General features: G+C 41.9%; 1 protein-coding gene across 7 annotated transcripts in view; it reads left to right on the forward strand.

Moving 5' to 3' along the window:
* Nucleotides 1–17,202, forward strand: part of STIM1 (stromal interaction molecule 1) — a gene marked incomplete at both ends in the record, with an annotated part of 251,029 nt that overhangs the window by 222,081 nt on the left and 11,746 nt on the right. For all 7 annotated transcript variants that reach the window (XM_080705393.1, XM_080705395.1, XM_080705394.1 and 4 more), the window contains 2 exons: nt 4,930–5,107; nt 14,002–14,179. In XM_080705393.1, the coding sequence (XP_080561519.1) occupies nt 4,930–5,107; nt 14,002–14,179 (356 nt within the window). The remainder of the gene's footprint in view (nt 1–4,929; nt 5,108–14,001; nt 14,180–17,202) is intronic.

The following is a 17,202-nucleotide window of genomic DNA, read 5'->3' on the forward strand; positions in this document are numbered from 1 at the left end:
TTTTTTTTTTTTTTTTTTTTTTGCGGTACTGGGGTTCCTGGAAGCCCTTCTACCTCCAGGCTACACTCCCAGACCTATTTTTACATTTTTATTTGGAAACAGGGTCTCATAAGCCAGTGCACACGGCTGGCTTCGAACCTGCGCGATCCTCCTGTCTCTGCCTCCCAAGCGCGGGGATTACAAGCGTGCGCCACCACGCCCGGCATATCTATGTTTTTAATTACCTTTTGCATATGCTTATCTCAATATTTTCAAGTCACCTTGTTGAAGCATTTGATTTACACCTACATACATCCGAAATCTTTTACAATGGAGGAAGCTGAGTGCAGACAGGAGAAGTGAATTTCATAACAAATTGAAGCAAAGGCTAACATAGAACCCAGATTTTCTAATGGTTAGTGCAGGAGAATGCCTATGATGGCATAGAATTTCTCTACTTGAGGCTTTCTGTCTGGCCATTTGGCCTTTGAATCTTCACTGCTCTGATGGTAACATCACAGTCATCTCCCAGGTTGTTGTTTGTGGGAAAACTCAGGCCTTGGTGCTGGTAGACTCCTGCTCAAGCTGCATCAGGGCAATATAGGCATCTCCAGGGTGAGAGATGTGTGTATACAGCAAAACAGAAACAAAACTTGCTCCATGAATGTGAAAGTTGTGGTGAGAAAGTATAAGGATTTTCATCTAGTTTCACCACATTTTTTTGTTGTCTGCAGTAATGGGGATTGAACCCAGGGGCATTCTACCCCCAAGCTATACCCTATAGCTCTATTTTTTATTCTTTATTTTAAACAGGGTGTCACTAAGTTATGGAGAGCCTCTTTAAGTAGCTGGTGCTGGCCGCAACCCTGCGATCCTCCTGTCTCACCCTCCCAAGTACTGGGATTATAAGCATGTGCCAACATGCCCAGAGCTGGCTGCTGGCTGTTCTGTCACTTTTTAATAACTCCAGCAGCTGGACCTGGTGGCACATGCCTATAATCCCAGTACTTGGGAGGCTGAGACAGGAGGATCACAGGTTTGCAGCCAACCTTAGCAATGTAGTGGTACTCTTCAGCAACCTAGGGGGACCCTATTTCAAAACAAAAAATAAAAATAAAAATAAAAAGGGATAGGTATATAGCTCAGAGGTAAAATGCCCCTGGGTTCAATCCCTGGAACCACAAAAAAGCAAACAGAAAAGGAACTCCAGCAAGTCGGTAACCCTTATGGAGCCTTAGTTTTCTCATTTATAGAATGTAAATACTAATTCTTTCCTTTATACAGTGGTTGTAAAATTAGAAATGAGAAATATAATGCCAAATCCATTTTATATTTTCTCTATTTCCTTTTTTATGTGAGTTAAAAGGAGGGAAATATTGTCATACCTGAGGCTCATCAGTAAAGTCTCAATCTCACAAAGGTTTATTGAGTGCTTTCTCATTAGCCAGATGAGACTAATTTTCTTTCCAGCAAGCTCGGCAGCTCAAAGATGTGACAGATAGTGTGTCTGAGCTTTAGCTGTGTCTTTGAGAAGGCAGAAAGGTGGGTAGAGTGGATATTTACATTTGTTTTGTTTATTGGTACTGGGGATTGAAAATAGGGACATTCTACCTTCCAACTACACCCCTAGCCCTCTTTATTTTTTGTTTTGAAACAGGGTCTCGCTATACTGCTGAGGGTCTCACAAAGTTGTTGAGGCTGTCCTCAAGCCTGCAATTCTCCTGTCTTAGCCTCCCAAGTAAGGGGATTACAGGCATGTACCACCACACTCTGCATATTTACATATTTAAGTGGAGTCAAAACTGGTTGAAGGAATCTAGAGAGTACTGAAAAGTAGAACAGGTAGAAAGGTGGAGGGAGTTACTGTTAGATGGTTGGCTCTGGTCGGTCAGTCTTATTTATTTATTTATTTATTTATTTATTTACAGTGCTGGGGATGGAACTCATTCTACCTTCTAGCTACACCCCTAGCCTATTCTTTATTTTTTAATTTATTTTTTAAATTTTTATGTGAATCATATTGACAATGGCATACATTCAGACTGTGCCTGGTGCCCTTTCTCACCCCCTTTACCCCCCAACAATGAGTGTCCAGGTTAGCCAAGCTACATTCATACTTTTACATATATTCGAATGTAGCTCTTCCATTTCCTTAGTGAAACGAGGTTCACTAAGTTGCAGAGGGCATGACCACACCTCGTGACAGTATTTTTATTCATGACTTGGATGAAGCTGATAAAAATAATAGAATGTAAACTGGGAGTGATGGCACAGCTTATAATCTTAGCATTTGGGAGGCTGAGACAGAAGATCTGGGTTCTTGAGGCCCTTTGCAAGTCAGTGAGACCCTGTTTCAAAATAAAGAATACAAAGCTAGGTGTGGTGGCACAAATTTGTAATTCCAGTACTTGGTAAGCTGAGATAGGAGGATCACAGGTTCATGGCCAGCCTCAGCTACTTAGGCCCTGTTTCAAAATAAAGAATAAAATAGGGTATAGCTCAGAGGTAGAAGGCCCCAGAGTTAAATTTCCAGTACAGCAAATAGGGCTGGGGGTATAGGGGTATAGCTCAGGAGTAGAATGCCCCTGGGATCAATCCCAAATACTCAAAAAAAAAAAAAAAAAAAAGAACTTTGAAGTGTAGAAACTAATAAGAAGAGGGTGTTCATTTCATCTAATCTTGTGTAAACAAAGGTACTTTGGACTTTTGTTAAGAATGTAAAGGGTAAAAGCCGGGCTTGGTGGCACATGCTTGTAATCCCAGCATTTGTGAGGCTGAGACAGGAAGATTCAAGGACAGCCTCAGCTACTTAGTGAGGCCCTTTGCAAGTCAGTGAGACACTGTTTCAAAATAAAGAATAAAATAGGGCTAGTGGTGTAACTTGAGGTGGAATGCCCCTGAGTTCCATCCCCAGACACACACACACACACACACACACACACACACACACACAGATTAAGAATGTAAAGGGTACTAAGGAGGCTGAGACAGGAGAATTACAGCCAGGCTCAGAAACTTAGCAAGACCCTTGGCAACTTGGTGAGACCCTGTTTCAAATCAAAACATTTTTTAAAAGGCTGGGGATAGCCGGGCCTGGTGGCGCACACTTGTAATCTCCGCGCTTGGGAGATGGAGACAGGAGGATCGCGCAGGTTCGAAGTCAGCCTCGCTGGCTTAAGAGACCCTGTTTCCAAATAAAAATATAAAATAGGCCTGGGAGTGTAGCCCGGAAGTAGAAGGGCTTCCAGGAACCCCAGTACCACCACCAAAAAAAAAAGGGGGGGGATATAGTTTAGAGGTGGAATGCCTCTGGGTTCAATCTTCAGTACCACAAAAACAAAAATAAAACCAAAGAATGTAAAGGAAATGTTGGCATTGAGAAACCTCAGGAAAACAAGATTAGCAGTCCTTAATAAGTAGGAGAAAAGAGATTATCCTGGACTCTAATAGAGCCTGTGGAGAAGACAAATGTGTTCCAGAAAGAAAGGAAGCTCACTGTGTTGCAGAAATTTATCCTCTTGGGATTTGAAAGATAGGAGAGTAAAGACTTGTGTATACTCTAGGCCTCCCTGGAGGCTAGAGGATGGCCACTGGAATAGCTTCAGTTTTCTTTCTCAGAGCCAAGCAGCCACATGTATAGGTCATGACTACCACCCTGGACCTAGTACCTCCCCTTCCTTGGATGGAAAAAGCATGTGCTAATATGTCTTTGGTCCCATCCCATTCTTATGTCCTGCTGCTCAGCTTTTCAACAAGGAGTGATGGCTGTAACTCTTCCTTTCAAACTGTGGGCCTCAGCTTCATAGTTTCTAGCTACATGTGTCCTTCCTGGCACTGAGACCCTCCTTTAGCTTAGTGGCTCTATCTGGGACCTTTGGGTTTCCATCAGCTTAATGTCCTTACCAGGCACTGGGATTTTACCAGATCTATCTTTTTCTCCCCTACTAGAGGCCAACCTGTTATGTACAGAGGGCCACTAGCTTGGTTTAATTCCCTTTTTCTCCTTTCCCTAATTCACACATTTTGGCTCCCCTGAGCCCACAGCCCAAACAGATAGGCTGTAGTGGCAGCCTCTTCTCCTTATGATATCCCTTTCAAGTTGCTGTGGCCCAGAACCTAGATGTGGGATACTTTCAACATTGTCAGGCTCCAGGAGTGCCCTTCTCCTAGTTGGTTAAGTTCTTAGGAAAATGGCTTTTGTTTTTATCTTCTAGTATTGTTTCTTATTTAGCATTTACATTTTTTTTCTGGATCCTGATCATTGCTTTGAACCCCAACTGGTGGCTGAAGCCCTGACATTTCACTGAATCACTGCAGGACGTTCTCTGGAGTTAGATCTGCCTCTCAGTTCCTGGCATGTGCAAAGCCACATATGTACCAGTCTCTTGATGCTGCTTCTGTTCTGCCTGACCTTTGGATTGATCCACATCCTTGAAATGGTTTCCATTGATTGAAACTTCAAAATTTTTACTTGATCTGTGCTTTGGATTGTGCCTTGAATAACCTAGTAGTTCAGGACACCCAGTTCCTGCAGTAACCTTAGTCCCATAGCCAGACTTCAGGCTCTGGTGAAATTGCCGTATGTCCTTTATACCAGCCATCTCATTTTGTCTTAGCATTGCTACTCTGCAGGGTGGATAGAAGCCATGCATCTGGGCACATAGGCTCATCTTGGCCTGGAGATGGCTGTGATGTATCAGCACTGTTCTCTCTTCTTCATGGCATCTTAGGGAAGTGAGAGTTAATAAGCCTCCTGTGTTCCTCTCAGGCCTCTCATCCTTTTCAAGGTAGGTTTTGACTAGCAGAAAGATAGGCATGTGACAAATATTTGTCTTAGAAACAAATTTCTCCTGAGTGTAGGGCCTGCCTGCAGGGGAGGCACCGTGGAGGAGGGATGCAGTGAGCTTGCAGGGCTGAGTGTGCACTCACCAGGTCGTTCCTCTCTGGCAGTGACCCGTCACAATCACCTCAAGGACTTCATGCTGGTCGTGTCTATCGTTATCGGCGTGGGCGGCTGCTGGTTTGCCTATATCCAGAACCGTTACTCCAAGGAGCACATGAAGAAGATGATGAAGGACTTGGAAGGGCTACAGCGAGCTGAGCAGAGTCTGCATGACCTTCAGGAAAGGTAAGGCTACGCCCCTTCCCCACAGCCCTGCTACTGCCAGCTCTTGGCAGCCTTCTGTTCCCATCTGAGTCGTGGGCCACAACTGTCCAGGCTGTGAAGTCCTTCTAGAGCTGCAGGAGGAGTATAGTGAGCTTCTGAGGGAGCCATGTTCTGCACCCAGAGATCTTGTGCTTCCCTAGTTAAATGGCTCCTTGAGGGTCATTCAATCCTCAGTCTTACCACTTGACTGTGCTCTCTTCCATATAAATAGATATAATTAACAGCTCTTCACTGTTCCCCAAATAAACCTCATAAGCTTTTCTTTCTGCTGCCCTTAGTTCTTTTCTGTATGGAGTCAAAATCTCATAAGTACTGACTTGTATAACTACTTTGGACAAATCCTTCCTTTCTCAGCACTTAATTACTCATCAGTAATCTAAAGGGCTTGAACAAAGAGAGCACCTCACTCTTCTCTGAGAACACTTCTAGTTCTGATGATCCAGGATTCTGTCAATACGAAACATGCTTATTTCTTCCTTTTTTTTTTTTTTTTCGGTACTAAGGATTGAACCCCAGGGACATTCTACCTCTGAGCTACAACCCAGCCCTATTTTATTTTTTCATTCTTTATTTTGAAACAGGGTCTCACTAAGCTGTGGAACACCTCACTAAGCTGGCTGTGAACCTGGATCCTCCTGTCAACCTCTCAAGTACTGGGATTACAAGCCTTCGTCACCATACCTAGCTATGAAACATGATTTTAAAATAGTGGCAAGCTGGGCATGGTGATGCCCACTTGTAATCCCAGCACTTGAGAGGCTGAGACAGGAGGATTGCAGGTTTGTAGCCAGCCTCAGCTACTTGGTGAGGCCCTTCACAACTTAGTGACCTTGTTTCAAAATAAAGAATAAAACAATAGGCTGGGGGTATAGCTTGGAGGTAAGATGCCCCTGGGTTCAATCCCCAGTACCACAAAGTAAAATAAAATAGTGGCAGAAATTTAGCTGTGAAAAGAGAATGAGGGTGCCAGTCAATTATTGTGCTTTCTGACCTCTAGGAACCATGTCTGTGTGGCAGGTATAAGTAATTCCCTATTTCTGGGGCAACAAAACTTACACATAGGAAGGAACACTGGGGATGTGCTTAAGGTGCCTGCTTGTGGGATAAGAGTTCTGAAGACTAGAAAGATATGATTCAGGAGCTGAGTAGAAGTGGGACTGTGAGGAGGTAGCTTTGAAGGATGGGTAGGGAGGCCCCAGAATTTAAATTGAGGGTGGAGCCAGATTACTGGGGTATTAAGACAAACAAGGAGCAGTTTGGTAGAATGCAAAAGGCAATAGAAAGTCAATGCAAGTTTTTTTGCGGATTTCTTTTTGGGAAGAGGGAGAGGCTTACTTCAGAACTGTCATTTAGAAAATGACTCTGGCAGCCCTACACAGTGGTACACAGCTGTAATCCCAAGGTTTGGGAGGTTGAGTCAGGAGGATTGGAGGTTTGAGTCCAGTGAATAGTAACTTAGCCAGACCCTATTTCAAAATAAAATAGTCCTAGGGACTCCACCTCAGAGATAGAAAGGCCCTGGGTTCAATATATAGCTCTCCACCCCCAAAGACTCTGGTAGCTTAGGGACTCCAATCAGAAAATCTTTGAAGAGCCGGGCGTGGTGGCGCACGCTTGTAATCCCCGCGCTTGGGAGGCAGAGACAGGAGGATCGCGCAGGTTCGAAGCCAGCCGCGCGCGCTGGCTTAGGAGACCCTGTTTCCAAATATAAAAATGTAAAAAGAGGTCTGGGAGTGTAGCTCGGAGGTAGAAGGGCTTCCAGGGACCCCAGTACCACCAAAAAAAAAAAAAAAAAAAAAGAAAATCTTTGAAGAAATCCCTAAAAAAGGATATAAAACTATTATTTTTTAATGACAGGTACTATTTTCTTTGAAGGGATGGGGAAAAGATTTTTCATGAGTCAAGGTTTTTTTTTATGTAGGGATAGTTTATTTTTTTTCTTTTAACAATTTTTTTATTGAACATAAATAGTATACATTTAAACTATATTTGGTGCCCTCTCCCCCCCGCCCCTGTTTTTCTTTCCCCCCTCCCACCAATGGTTGTCCAGGTTAACCATGTCTTATTCATAATTTTACACATGTTCAGGTGTAGACCCTCATTAATCAAGATCGGCCTTCCTCCTCTCCTATCTTTCCATTCAAACTTAGCTAGTATTTCTCCTCCAATATCTGGAGTCCCACTGGTATCCTTTGTGTTTCCTAGTTTGGGCATATTAGAGGAAACATATGTACCTTCTCCTTCTGTGCTTGGCTGATCTCACTTAACATAATATTCTCCAGGGTTTTCCATCTTCTTGCAAATGATATAATTTTGTTCTTCTTTATGGCTGCATAGAATTCCATTGTGTGTATTTCCCAAAGTTTTGCTATCCATTCATCTGTTGATGGAGATCTGGGTTGGTTCCATATTTTGGCTATTACAAATTGTGCTGCTATGAACATAGGTATGTATATGTTGCTGTGTTTCTCTGAATTCAACCCCTTTGGAAAGATACCCAGGAGTGGTATAGCTGGATCATATGGTGGATCTATTCCCACCTTTCTTAGGAATCTCCACACAGATCTCCATAGTGTTTGGACTAGTTTGCATTCCCACCAACAGTGTAAAAGAGTTCCTCTTTCCCCACATCCCTGCCAGCATTTGTTGTTGTTTGATTTCTTTATGCTTGCCACTCTGACTGGGATTACATGGAATCTCAGTGTAGTTTTGATTTGCATCTCCCTGATGGCCAGTGATGAAGAACATCTTTTCATGTATCTATTGGCCCTTTGTATCTCTTCTTTTGTGAAGTGTCTATTTAGTTCATTTGCCCATTTCTTGATTGGGTTGTTTGTTTTGCTTGTGTAGAGTCTTTTGAGCTCTTTGTATATTCTGGATATTAGCCCCCTATCAGAATGGTGGCTGGTAAAGATCCTTTCCCATTCTGTAGGCTTCCTCTTTAGGTTATTGATAGTTTCCTTTGATGAGAAAAAACTTTTTAGTTTGATGTTATCCCACTTGTTTATTCTTGCTTTAATTTCCTGAGCTTTGGAGGTTTTGTTGAGAAAGTTACTGCCTGTGCCAATATGTTATAGTGTTGAACCTATGCTCTCCTCTACTAACTTCACAGTCTCAGGTCTAATTTCTAAGTCTTTGATCCATCTTGAGTTGATTCCTGTGTTTAGTGAGATATAGGGGTTTAGATTCATCTTTTTACAAATGGTTAGCCAGTTCTCCCAGCACCACTTGTTGAAAAGGCTGTCTTTTCTCCAGCGTATGTGTTTGGCCCCTTTGTCAAAGATTAATTGACTAAAGATGTGTGGGTTTGTTTCTGTATCTTCTATTCTAATCCACTGGTCAGTATATCTGTTTTTGTGCCAGTACCATGCTGTTTTTACTACTATTGCTCTATAGTATAGTTTGAAGTCTGGGATTGTAATGCCTCCTGCGTGTTTCTTGTTATTGAGAATTGCTTTGGCTATTCTAGGTCTTTTCTTTCTCCATATGAAGTTCATGATTGATTTTTCTAGGTCTCTGAAGAATGTCACTGGTATTTTAATGGGAATTGCATTAAACCTATAGATCAGTTTTGGCAGAATGGCCATTTTGATGATATTTATTCTGCCTATCCATGAGCACGGGAGATCTTTCCATCTTCCAAGGTCTTCTTCTATTTCTTTCTTTAATGTTTTATAGTTTTTGTTGTAGAGGTCTTTTACATCTTGGGTTAGGTTTATTCCTAGGTATTTTATTGGTTTTGAGGTTATAGTGTATGGAATTGTTGTTTTTGTTTCTTTCATTGAGGATTCATTGTTGGCATAAAGAAATGCCACTGATTTCTTTAGGTTGATTTTGTAACCTGCGACTTTGCTGAATTTGTCAATCAGCTCCAGAAGTCTTTTGGTTGAGTTCTTTGGGTCTTCCAGATAAAGGATCATGTCATCTGCGAATAAGGATAATTTTACTTCCTCTCTTCCTATGTGAATTCCTTTGATTTCCTTCTCTTGTCTGATTGCTGCACCAAGAGTCTCAAGGACTATATTGAAAAGGAGTGGTGATAGTGGGCATCCTTGTCTTGTTCCTGACTGTAGCGGAAATTCTTGCAGTTTTTCCCCATTCAATATAATGTTGGCTTTGGGTTTGCAGTATATTGCCTTAATGATGTTGAAGTACTTTCCTTCTATCCCAATTTTTTTGCAGTGTTTTTAACATAAATGGGTGTTGGATTTTGTCAAATGCTTTTTCAGCATTTATTGCTATGATGATGTGGTTTTTGTTCTTGGTTCTATTTATGTGGTGAATAACATGTATTGATTTGCGTATGTTGAACCAGCCTTGTTTTTCTGGGATGAAACCGACTTGGTCATGATGTATTATTCTCTTGATATAGTTTTGGTTTAGAATTTTTGCATCTATGTTCATTATTCATTTTTTTTTTCAGTACTAGAGATTGGAACCCAGGGGCATTCTACCTCTGAGCGACACCCCCAGCTGAGTTTTTTTTTTTTTTTTTTCCGGTTTAAATAAACTTTACTCAGGGCGGGCAGAGTTCCCTGAGAGCACAAATGCCTGTCTCCGTGCTCTATGTCTGTCTGTCATACTGTCACTCCGCAGACCCCTGGCGTTAGCACGCTCCCTCCCTTCTTACACCTGGGTCAGCATCTTGCCTGATGTGTTCAGTTTTTGTTTTTTTTTTTTATAACAATTTTTTTATTGAACATAAATAGTATACATTTACACTATATTTGGTGCCCTCCCCCCCGCCCCCATTTTCCCTTCCCCCCCCCACCAATGGTTGTCCAGGTTAACCATGTCTTATTCATAATTTTACACATGTTCAAGTGTCCCCCAGCTGAGTTTTTATTCTTTATTTTGAAACCGGGTCTCACTGAGTTGCGGAGGGCCTAAGTAGCTGAGGTTGCCAGCAAACCTCGATCCTCTTGTCTTAGCCTCTCAAATGCTGGGATTACAAGCTTGTGGTACTATGCCCAGCTGAGTCAGGTGTTGTTTTTTGTTTTGTTTTTGTTTTTTGGTGGAACCCAGGGGCTTTCTACCTCTGGGCCATACTCCTAGACCTATTCTTTTATATTTTATTTGGAAACAGGGTCTCACTAAGTTGCTGAGAGCCTCATTAAGTAGCTGAGGCTGGCTTCGAAATTGTGCAATCCTCCTGTCTCAGCCTTCCAAATGCAGGAATTACAGTGTGCGCCACCACGCCCGGCTGAATCAAGTATTTTTAAAATGCCTTTACAGGCATTGTTGCTTTGAATCACCTCTGTTCTCTGAGGTAGGTACTGTTATCCCTATTTTCAAGTTGAGGAAACTAAGGCACAGAGAAGGCAAGTACTTTTTCAGTAAGCAGTGAGCTGGGAACTCTGACACTCTTGGGGACTGGCCTTGTGGAGGCAGCAGGCTTACCAGAATCATATCACTAGACTGGGCTTCTAGGGTACAATAAGGCTCTGATCTCTAAGCTGATTCCTGGATACTCTGCTGGACCCCTTGTTTCTCGGCCCTCTGCCAGGTAGGGGCTAAGTGCTGCTGTCTGAGCAATCCCCATTCTTTCCCTGAAAAACATGTACAGTGTACTGTTTTCATTCCAAAGACAAAAGAATCTAGGTGGGAGACATTCCAAGTTTGGGGATAAAACTAAGCTTCCAGTTTTTCCTGCCCCCACCTCTGGCCTCCTGAGTTTAGTGACTACTGTGATACCAAAAAAAGATGGAACCCCCTAAGCTTGCTCACATTCACACATATACCCTTCTTTGACAGTGTCCAGATATCACTTGCCTCTCTTTAATAGACTTGCATCGCCAGCCATCACAGAGCTTTATTTACAGAATTCCTGATATTTCATGTGACTAAATGTAATACTTCATGTACATTCCAGTTGGGATTTCACTGGGTTTTAAATAATTATTTGAAGCTGGCAGGGTGTGTGTGTGTGTGTGTGTGTGTGTGTGTGTGTGTGTGTGTGTGAGAGAGAGAGAGAGAGAGAGAGAGAGAGAGAGAGAGAGAGAGAGAGAGAGAGAGAGCGAGTCTGTGTGTGTCTGGGGATGAACCCAGGGCATTCTACCTCTGAGCTACACCCCCAGACCTATTTTAGTTTTTATTTGGAAAAGGGGTCTCAGGAATTTTGATTTGCATTTTGCTTTGAAGGAATAGGCAAAATTTGTTGGTAGTCACAGCAAGCTAGAACTTGCAATCACATGTCTAATTTTCTTCCTTATAATGTGAATTGCCTTGAAGTGGGGCAGGGCTTGTACATTCATTTGCTCATTTCTGTACCCAACAATATTTGTCGATCTCTGTCTCTGCTAGACCCTATTGGGAGTATGGGAGTGGGGGCAGGCTCAGTTGTACTTTACAGAGAGATGATGGACATATCACAGTATTTATTGTTTTTTCTGAAGAGGCAGTTTTCATGGAGCACAATGAAAAGCCAAATCTCTAGTGGTGTAAATTTTTGCAGTTGGACACAGAAGATAAAGGAGGAAGAGTATAACAGAGAAGGGTATTTACAAAAGGAGAAGAGGGTAAGAAATGGCACCTCTTATCTCTTAGCTATGCATGTAGCGCCATCTGTTGTATATCTTGAGGAGGTTCAACTACCTTTCTCTAGGGGCAAAGTAGGTAGTGACTGCAATTGTCACCAGGAAGCTTGTAGCAACATTTCTTCCTCTTCCTCCCTGCTTGTCAGAAGCCTTAGCCTCTGACAGCTCTAGGTGTGTGTGTGTGTGTGTGTGTGTGTGTGTGTGTGTGTGTGTGTGTGTGTGAGAGAGAGAGAGAGAGAGAGAGAGAGAGAGAGAGAGAGAGAGAGAGAGGAGAGACTGACTGGGAAGTGAACCCAGGGATGTTCTACTTCAAAGTCACACCTCCCCCCCAGCCCTTCTTATTTTTTGTTTTAAAACAGTGTCTCACTAGATTACTGAGAGTCTTGCTATGTTGCTGTTGAGGCTGTCCTTGAACCTGTGATCCTTCTATTTCAGCCTCCCAAGTACTGGGATTACAGGCATGTACCACTGTGTCCATCTGAATTGTTTTGTTGTTGTTGTTTTTTATGGCGCTGGGGATAGAACTCAGGGGCATCCTACCTCTGAGCTGTACCTCCAGCCCTATTTTATTTTTTACTCGGAAACAGGGTCTCACTAAGTCACTGAAGTTGGACACAAACATGTGATCCTCCTGTCTCAACTTCCCAAGTACTGGTATTATAAACACGTACCATCATACCTGGCTAACTTGGTTTTTTGTTTTGTTTTATTTTGTTTTGGTACTAAGGATTGAACCAAGGGTCATTCTACCCCCACGTTATATCCCCAGCCCTTTATTTTTTATGTTGAAACAGGGTCTCACCAAATTGCTGTGATTTTTCTGTCTCAGCCTCCTAAGTACTGGGATTACAGGCATGTGCCATCATGCCCAACTGACTTGGGGTTTTTTTTTATAAAGGTTGAATTCTATTTCTGCTCCTTCTGTTTCCTCTTCTTACCTAACTCAGTGGTTAGGGTTTTTTTTTTCTCCGTGTTCCTTCTTATTCTTAAGTCTAGCTTTACTTTTTTACGTCTCAATTCTAAGCCATATATCTCTCCTCTTCTTTGTCATCCTTTTACCCTCCTATCCTAGTCCCCTGGTAAATTGGTAGTTTCTACTAAGGTAGGAAGACCTGGCAGTTGCTAAGTTCTTTTCCTTTTCAGAGGGATTAGTAAACTCTTACTCTTTCTTCTGTGTCTAGTCCAGACCTTTCTTCTCTCCAACACCTTTCAGGCAGAATCGATTATTTCACCCTTTGGGTGTACCCAGTACCATATATGTATCTTCATTATAGAACTCATCACACTGTAGACAGTTGTCAGTTTATTTGTGTTTCTTGAACTAGGTCATAAGCACCTCAGTGGGAGAGAGCGTTTCCTGATTTATTACCATATATTAAGGGCTTAGCACAGGGCTTGTTATGTAGTAGGTGCCAGTAGAACTTGGTGAATGGATCAAATAATGAATTGACATAGATATGTGGATGAAGGAAGGAAGGAAGCCTTTTTAGATTGAAGGTTTTGTTAGTGGGCAAAGTGAATGTGTGCTTGGGTTTAAAAGTAGATTGTTATGACTGATGCCCTTGAGATCTCACACATGATGGGAAATACTTAGGAAAGGAACTCAGGACCTAGGCTAACAGGTGCTCTTCCAAACCATGCCCAGCCCCTTTAGCATGCATTTTATTTTTCCATGCTTTTGGGAACAGGTACTCAGGAATCTAGATGTCCAGCTCAGCAATTACTTTCTCACTTTCCTGAAGCCTTTCTCCTCTTCCTCCTCAGCCATCACCTCAGTCATATCTCCACATGTTGTTAGGTTTGTCCTGAATTTTGTCTTGCTTGCAGGATATTCTACTTACTTACAACTCTTACTGAGTCATACAACATACAGGGAATAATTCTGGGATTTGAAGTCATGATTTGAATTCTAGTCTCAGTTCCTCTCGTAAGTTACCTCCTCTCCTCAACCTTCATATTCACATTTCTCCCAGGCTGATAATAATGCGAGTATATCACTATCTGCCAGGAGGACGGATATGAAACACCTTGTTAACTGGTAGTTGTTATGATTTTAGTATGTGAGATACGTAAGAGGAGGAATTTCTGGGACTTCATAGCCTTGATTACTGGTAGCAAAATGATGGCCAACATAAGAATCAGTGTAATGACTCTGCTTTCCTTGATCCTGAGCTAGCTAAGAGCTAGGCAATCAGGAAGAGTAGGGGAATTTGTGCTGCAATCAGGTGCTCTCATTTTCCTCTCTGCTGCTATGACTCATGGCACATTGGCTGGTACACTCTTGCCTGGCCTCCTCCAACTCCCTACATCACCCTTCAGGCTGCACAAGGCCCAGGAGGAGCACCGCACCGTGGAGGTGGAGAAGGTCCATCTGGAGAAGAAACTGCGTGATGAGATCAACCTTGCCAAGCAGGAGGCCCAGCGGCTGAAGGAGCTGCGGGAGGGTACTGAGAATGAACGGAGCCGCCAAAAATATGCTGAGGAGGAGTTGGAGCAGGTAGGAGAGCCTGCAGATTCCTAGACACCCCAGGGGTGGGTAAAGGGCAGGGGCCAGAACCTGGCTAGAAACTTTCATGTGTCAGGATGTCAAAATATGGCTCAGCCGGGCGTGGTGGTGCACGCTTGTAATCCCTGTGCTTGGGAGGCAGACACAGGAGGATCGCGCGGGTTTGAAGCCAGCCGCGCGCGCTGGCTTAGGAGACCCTGTTTCCAAATAAAATTATAAAATAGGTCTGGGAGTGTAGCCCAGAGGTAGAAGGGCTTCCAGGAACCCCAGTACCACCCCCCCAAAAAAAAATATATATATATATCTCAAAGTCTATCTTCTAGAGTCATTGGACTCTTAGCAATAAGACTTGGTTGCCATGATTTTCAAATAACAGTGGATAATAAGGGATGAATCAATTTATTCCCTTTTTTATTGGGGCATTTATATCGAGCAAAGTATACGTATTATAAGCATACAGTTGGTAAGCTTTTACATATGCATGTACCTGTGTAATCACAACTCAGATCAAGATATAAAACTTTTTCATATCCCCAAAAGCTTACTTTTGCCCTTCTAATCAATATTTTATCCAAAAGGTAGCCACTGTCACAACCTCAGCTCGCCTCATTTTGAACTTCATAAAAATGGCAGTATTTTTTTGTGTGTGTGGTACTGGGGATGGAACCCAGGTGCATTTTACCTCTGAGCTACACCCCCAACCCTATTTTTTATTCTTTATTTTGAAATAGGGTTTCACTAAGTTGCAAAAGGCCTCACTAAGTATCTGAGGCTGGCTGTGAACCTATGATCCTCCTGTCTCAGCCTCCCAAGTACTGGGATTACAAGCGTGCGTCATCATGTCTGGCTCTGTATTTTGTTTCTTTCACTCAACATTGTGTCTGTGAGAGTTAAGAGTCATCCACAGTGCATTCAATGACAGCTGGTTTATTTCAGTTTGTTGAGTAATAATCCTTTATGTAGGTATAGTGTAATTTATTTATACTATCTCTTGTTGATAGATATTTGGATTATTTGCAGTTTTTAATTTTATGAATAACACTGCTGTGAGTCTTCTTGTACTTATCTCTTGGTGGGCATAAGTGCTAATTTCTACTAGATATATAATAATAGAGCATTTGTATATTAGCTTTATTAGAAATGCCAGTTTTCAGCCAGGCATGGTGGCGCATGCTTACTGTAATCCCAGCATTCGGGAGGCTGAGAGAGGAGGATCGCGGTTCGCGGACAGCCTCAGCTACTTAGTGAGGCCCTCTGCAACTTAGTGAGACCCTGTTTCAAAATAAAGAATAAAAAATAGGGCAGGAGGTGTAGCTAGGAGGTAGAATGTCCCTGGGTTCTATCCCAGACCCGCAAAAAAAAAAAAAAAAAAAAAAAAAAAAAAAATATATATATATATATATATATATATATATATATATATCAGTTTTCCATTGTCCCAATCTATAATGCCATCAGCAGTTTTCTAGCTGATCTGTGACTTTGATATTTTCAGTCAGTTTTACTTTTAGACATTCAGCTATATCATTGTGATCTTTCTTTCTTTCTTTCATTTTCGGTACTGGGGTTGGCTCATTAACATAGTTTATCCTATCCATAGTTTAAAGATTTAGATCTTTTACAATTTGTCTGAGGAATGTTATAGTTTTCTGTATAGAAGGCTTGCATTTAAAAACTTTTTTTTTCTTTTGCAGTATTTGGAATGGAACCCAGGGGCATTCTACCTCTGAGATGCACCCCCTGCCCTATTTTTTATTCTTTGTTTTGAAACAAAGTCTCACTGAGTTGCAGAGGGCCTCACTAAGTAGCTGAGGCTGTCTGCAAACTAGCAATCCTCCTGTCTCAGCCACCCAAGTACTAGGATTATAAGCATGCCCCACCACGCCTGGCTTAAAAACCTTTTAAATAACTCTTATTTTTCTAGCTTTTTTTTTCCTATGTGTGGTACTGGGGATTGAATGTAGGAACCTTATATCTCAGAGCTATACTTCCAGCCCTATTTTATCTTTATTTGAAACTGAGTCTCATTGGGTTTATGGGAATCTCACTACTTGATAAGGTTGTCCTTGAACTTGTGATCCTCCTGTCTCAGCCTCCCAAGTACTGGGATTACAGGCAGATTTTAAACCTTTAATATTTTTTAATATGCATATAGAGTTGTAAATTTTCATTTCAGCACTTTGTTAGCTATATTTAATAAGTTTTGATGTTTCATATTTTCATTATCATTCAGTTCAGTTTGTATTATGATTACTCTTTTGATACATGGTTATTTAGAAGTGTTTTGCTTGGATTTTTTTTTCCTAATACTGGGGATTGAACCCAGCATTCTACTTCTAAGATACACTTCAAGCTCTATTTTTTTTTTTTTTTTTTGGTGGTACTGGGGTTCCTGGAAGCCCTTCTACCTCTGGGCTACACTCCCAGACCTATTTTTATATTTTTATTTGGAAACAGGGTCTCCTAAGCCAGCGCGCGCGGCTGGCTTCGAACCTGCGCGATCCTCCTGTCTCTGCCTCCCAAGCGCGGGGATTACAAGCGTGCGCCACCACGCCCGGCTAGCTCTATTTTTAATTCTTTATTTTGAAACAGGGCCTCACAAAGTTGCAGAGGGCTTCACTAAGTAACTGAGTCTTGCCTCGAAGCTGTGATACTCCTGTCTCAACCTCCAAAGTACTGGGATTATAAGCATGTACCACCATGCCTGGCTTTTTTGCTTGATTTTCAAACATTTTCAGGAATTTATAGTTGTCTTTTTCTTATTGATTTCTAGTTTAATTTTACCACTGTCAGAGAATATAGGTTGTATGGTTTCAATATTTTGAAACTTGTTGAGGTTTGGTTTATGTAAAAAGACTAAACAATGTAGTTATATAAAAGCATAGATGGTCATACTAGTTAAAAAAAAAAACAACAATAATGTGCTGTTTAAAACAAAACCCAGTAAGCTGAGTGCAATGGTGCATGCCTATAATCCCAGTACATGGGAGGCAGAAACAAGAGTATTGTATGTT

The sequence above is a fragment of the Muscardinus avellanarius genome, assembly GCF_963383645.1.
Source record: "Muscardinus avellanarius genome assembly, chromosome: 1".
NCBI classification, from domain to species: domain Eukaryota; kingdom Metazoa; phylum Chordata; class Mammalia; order Rodentia; family Gliridae; genus Muscardinus; species Muscardinus avellanarius.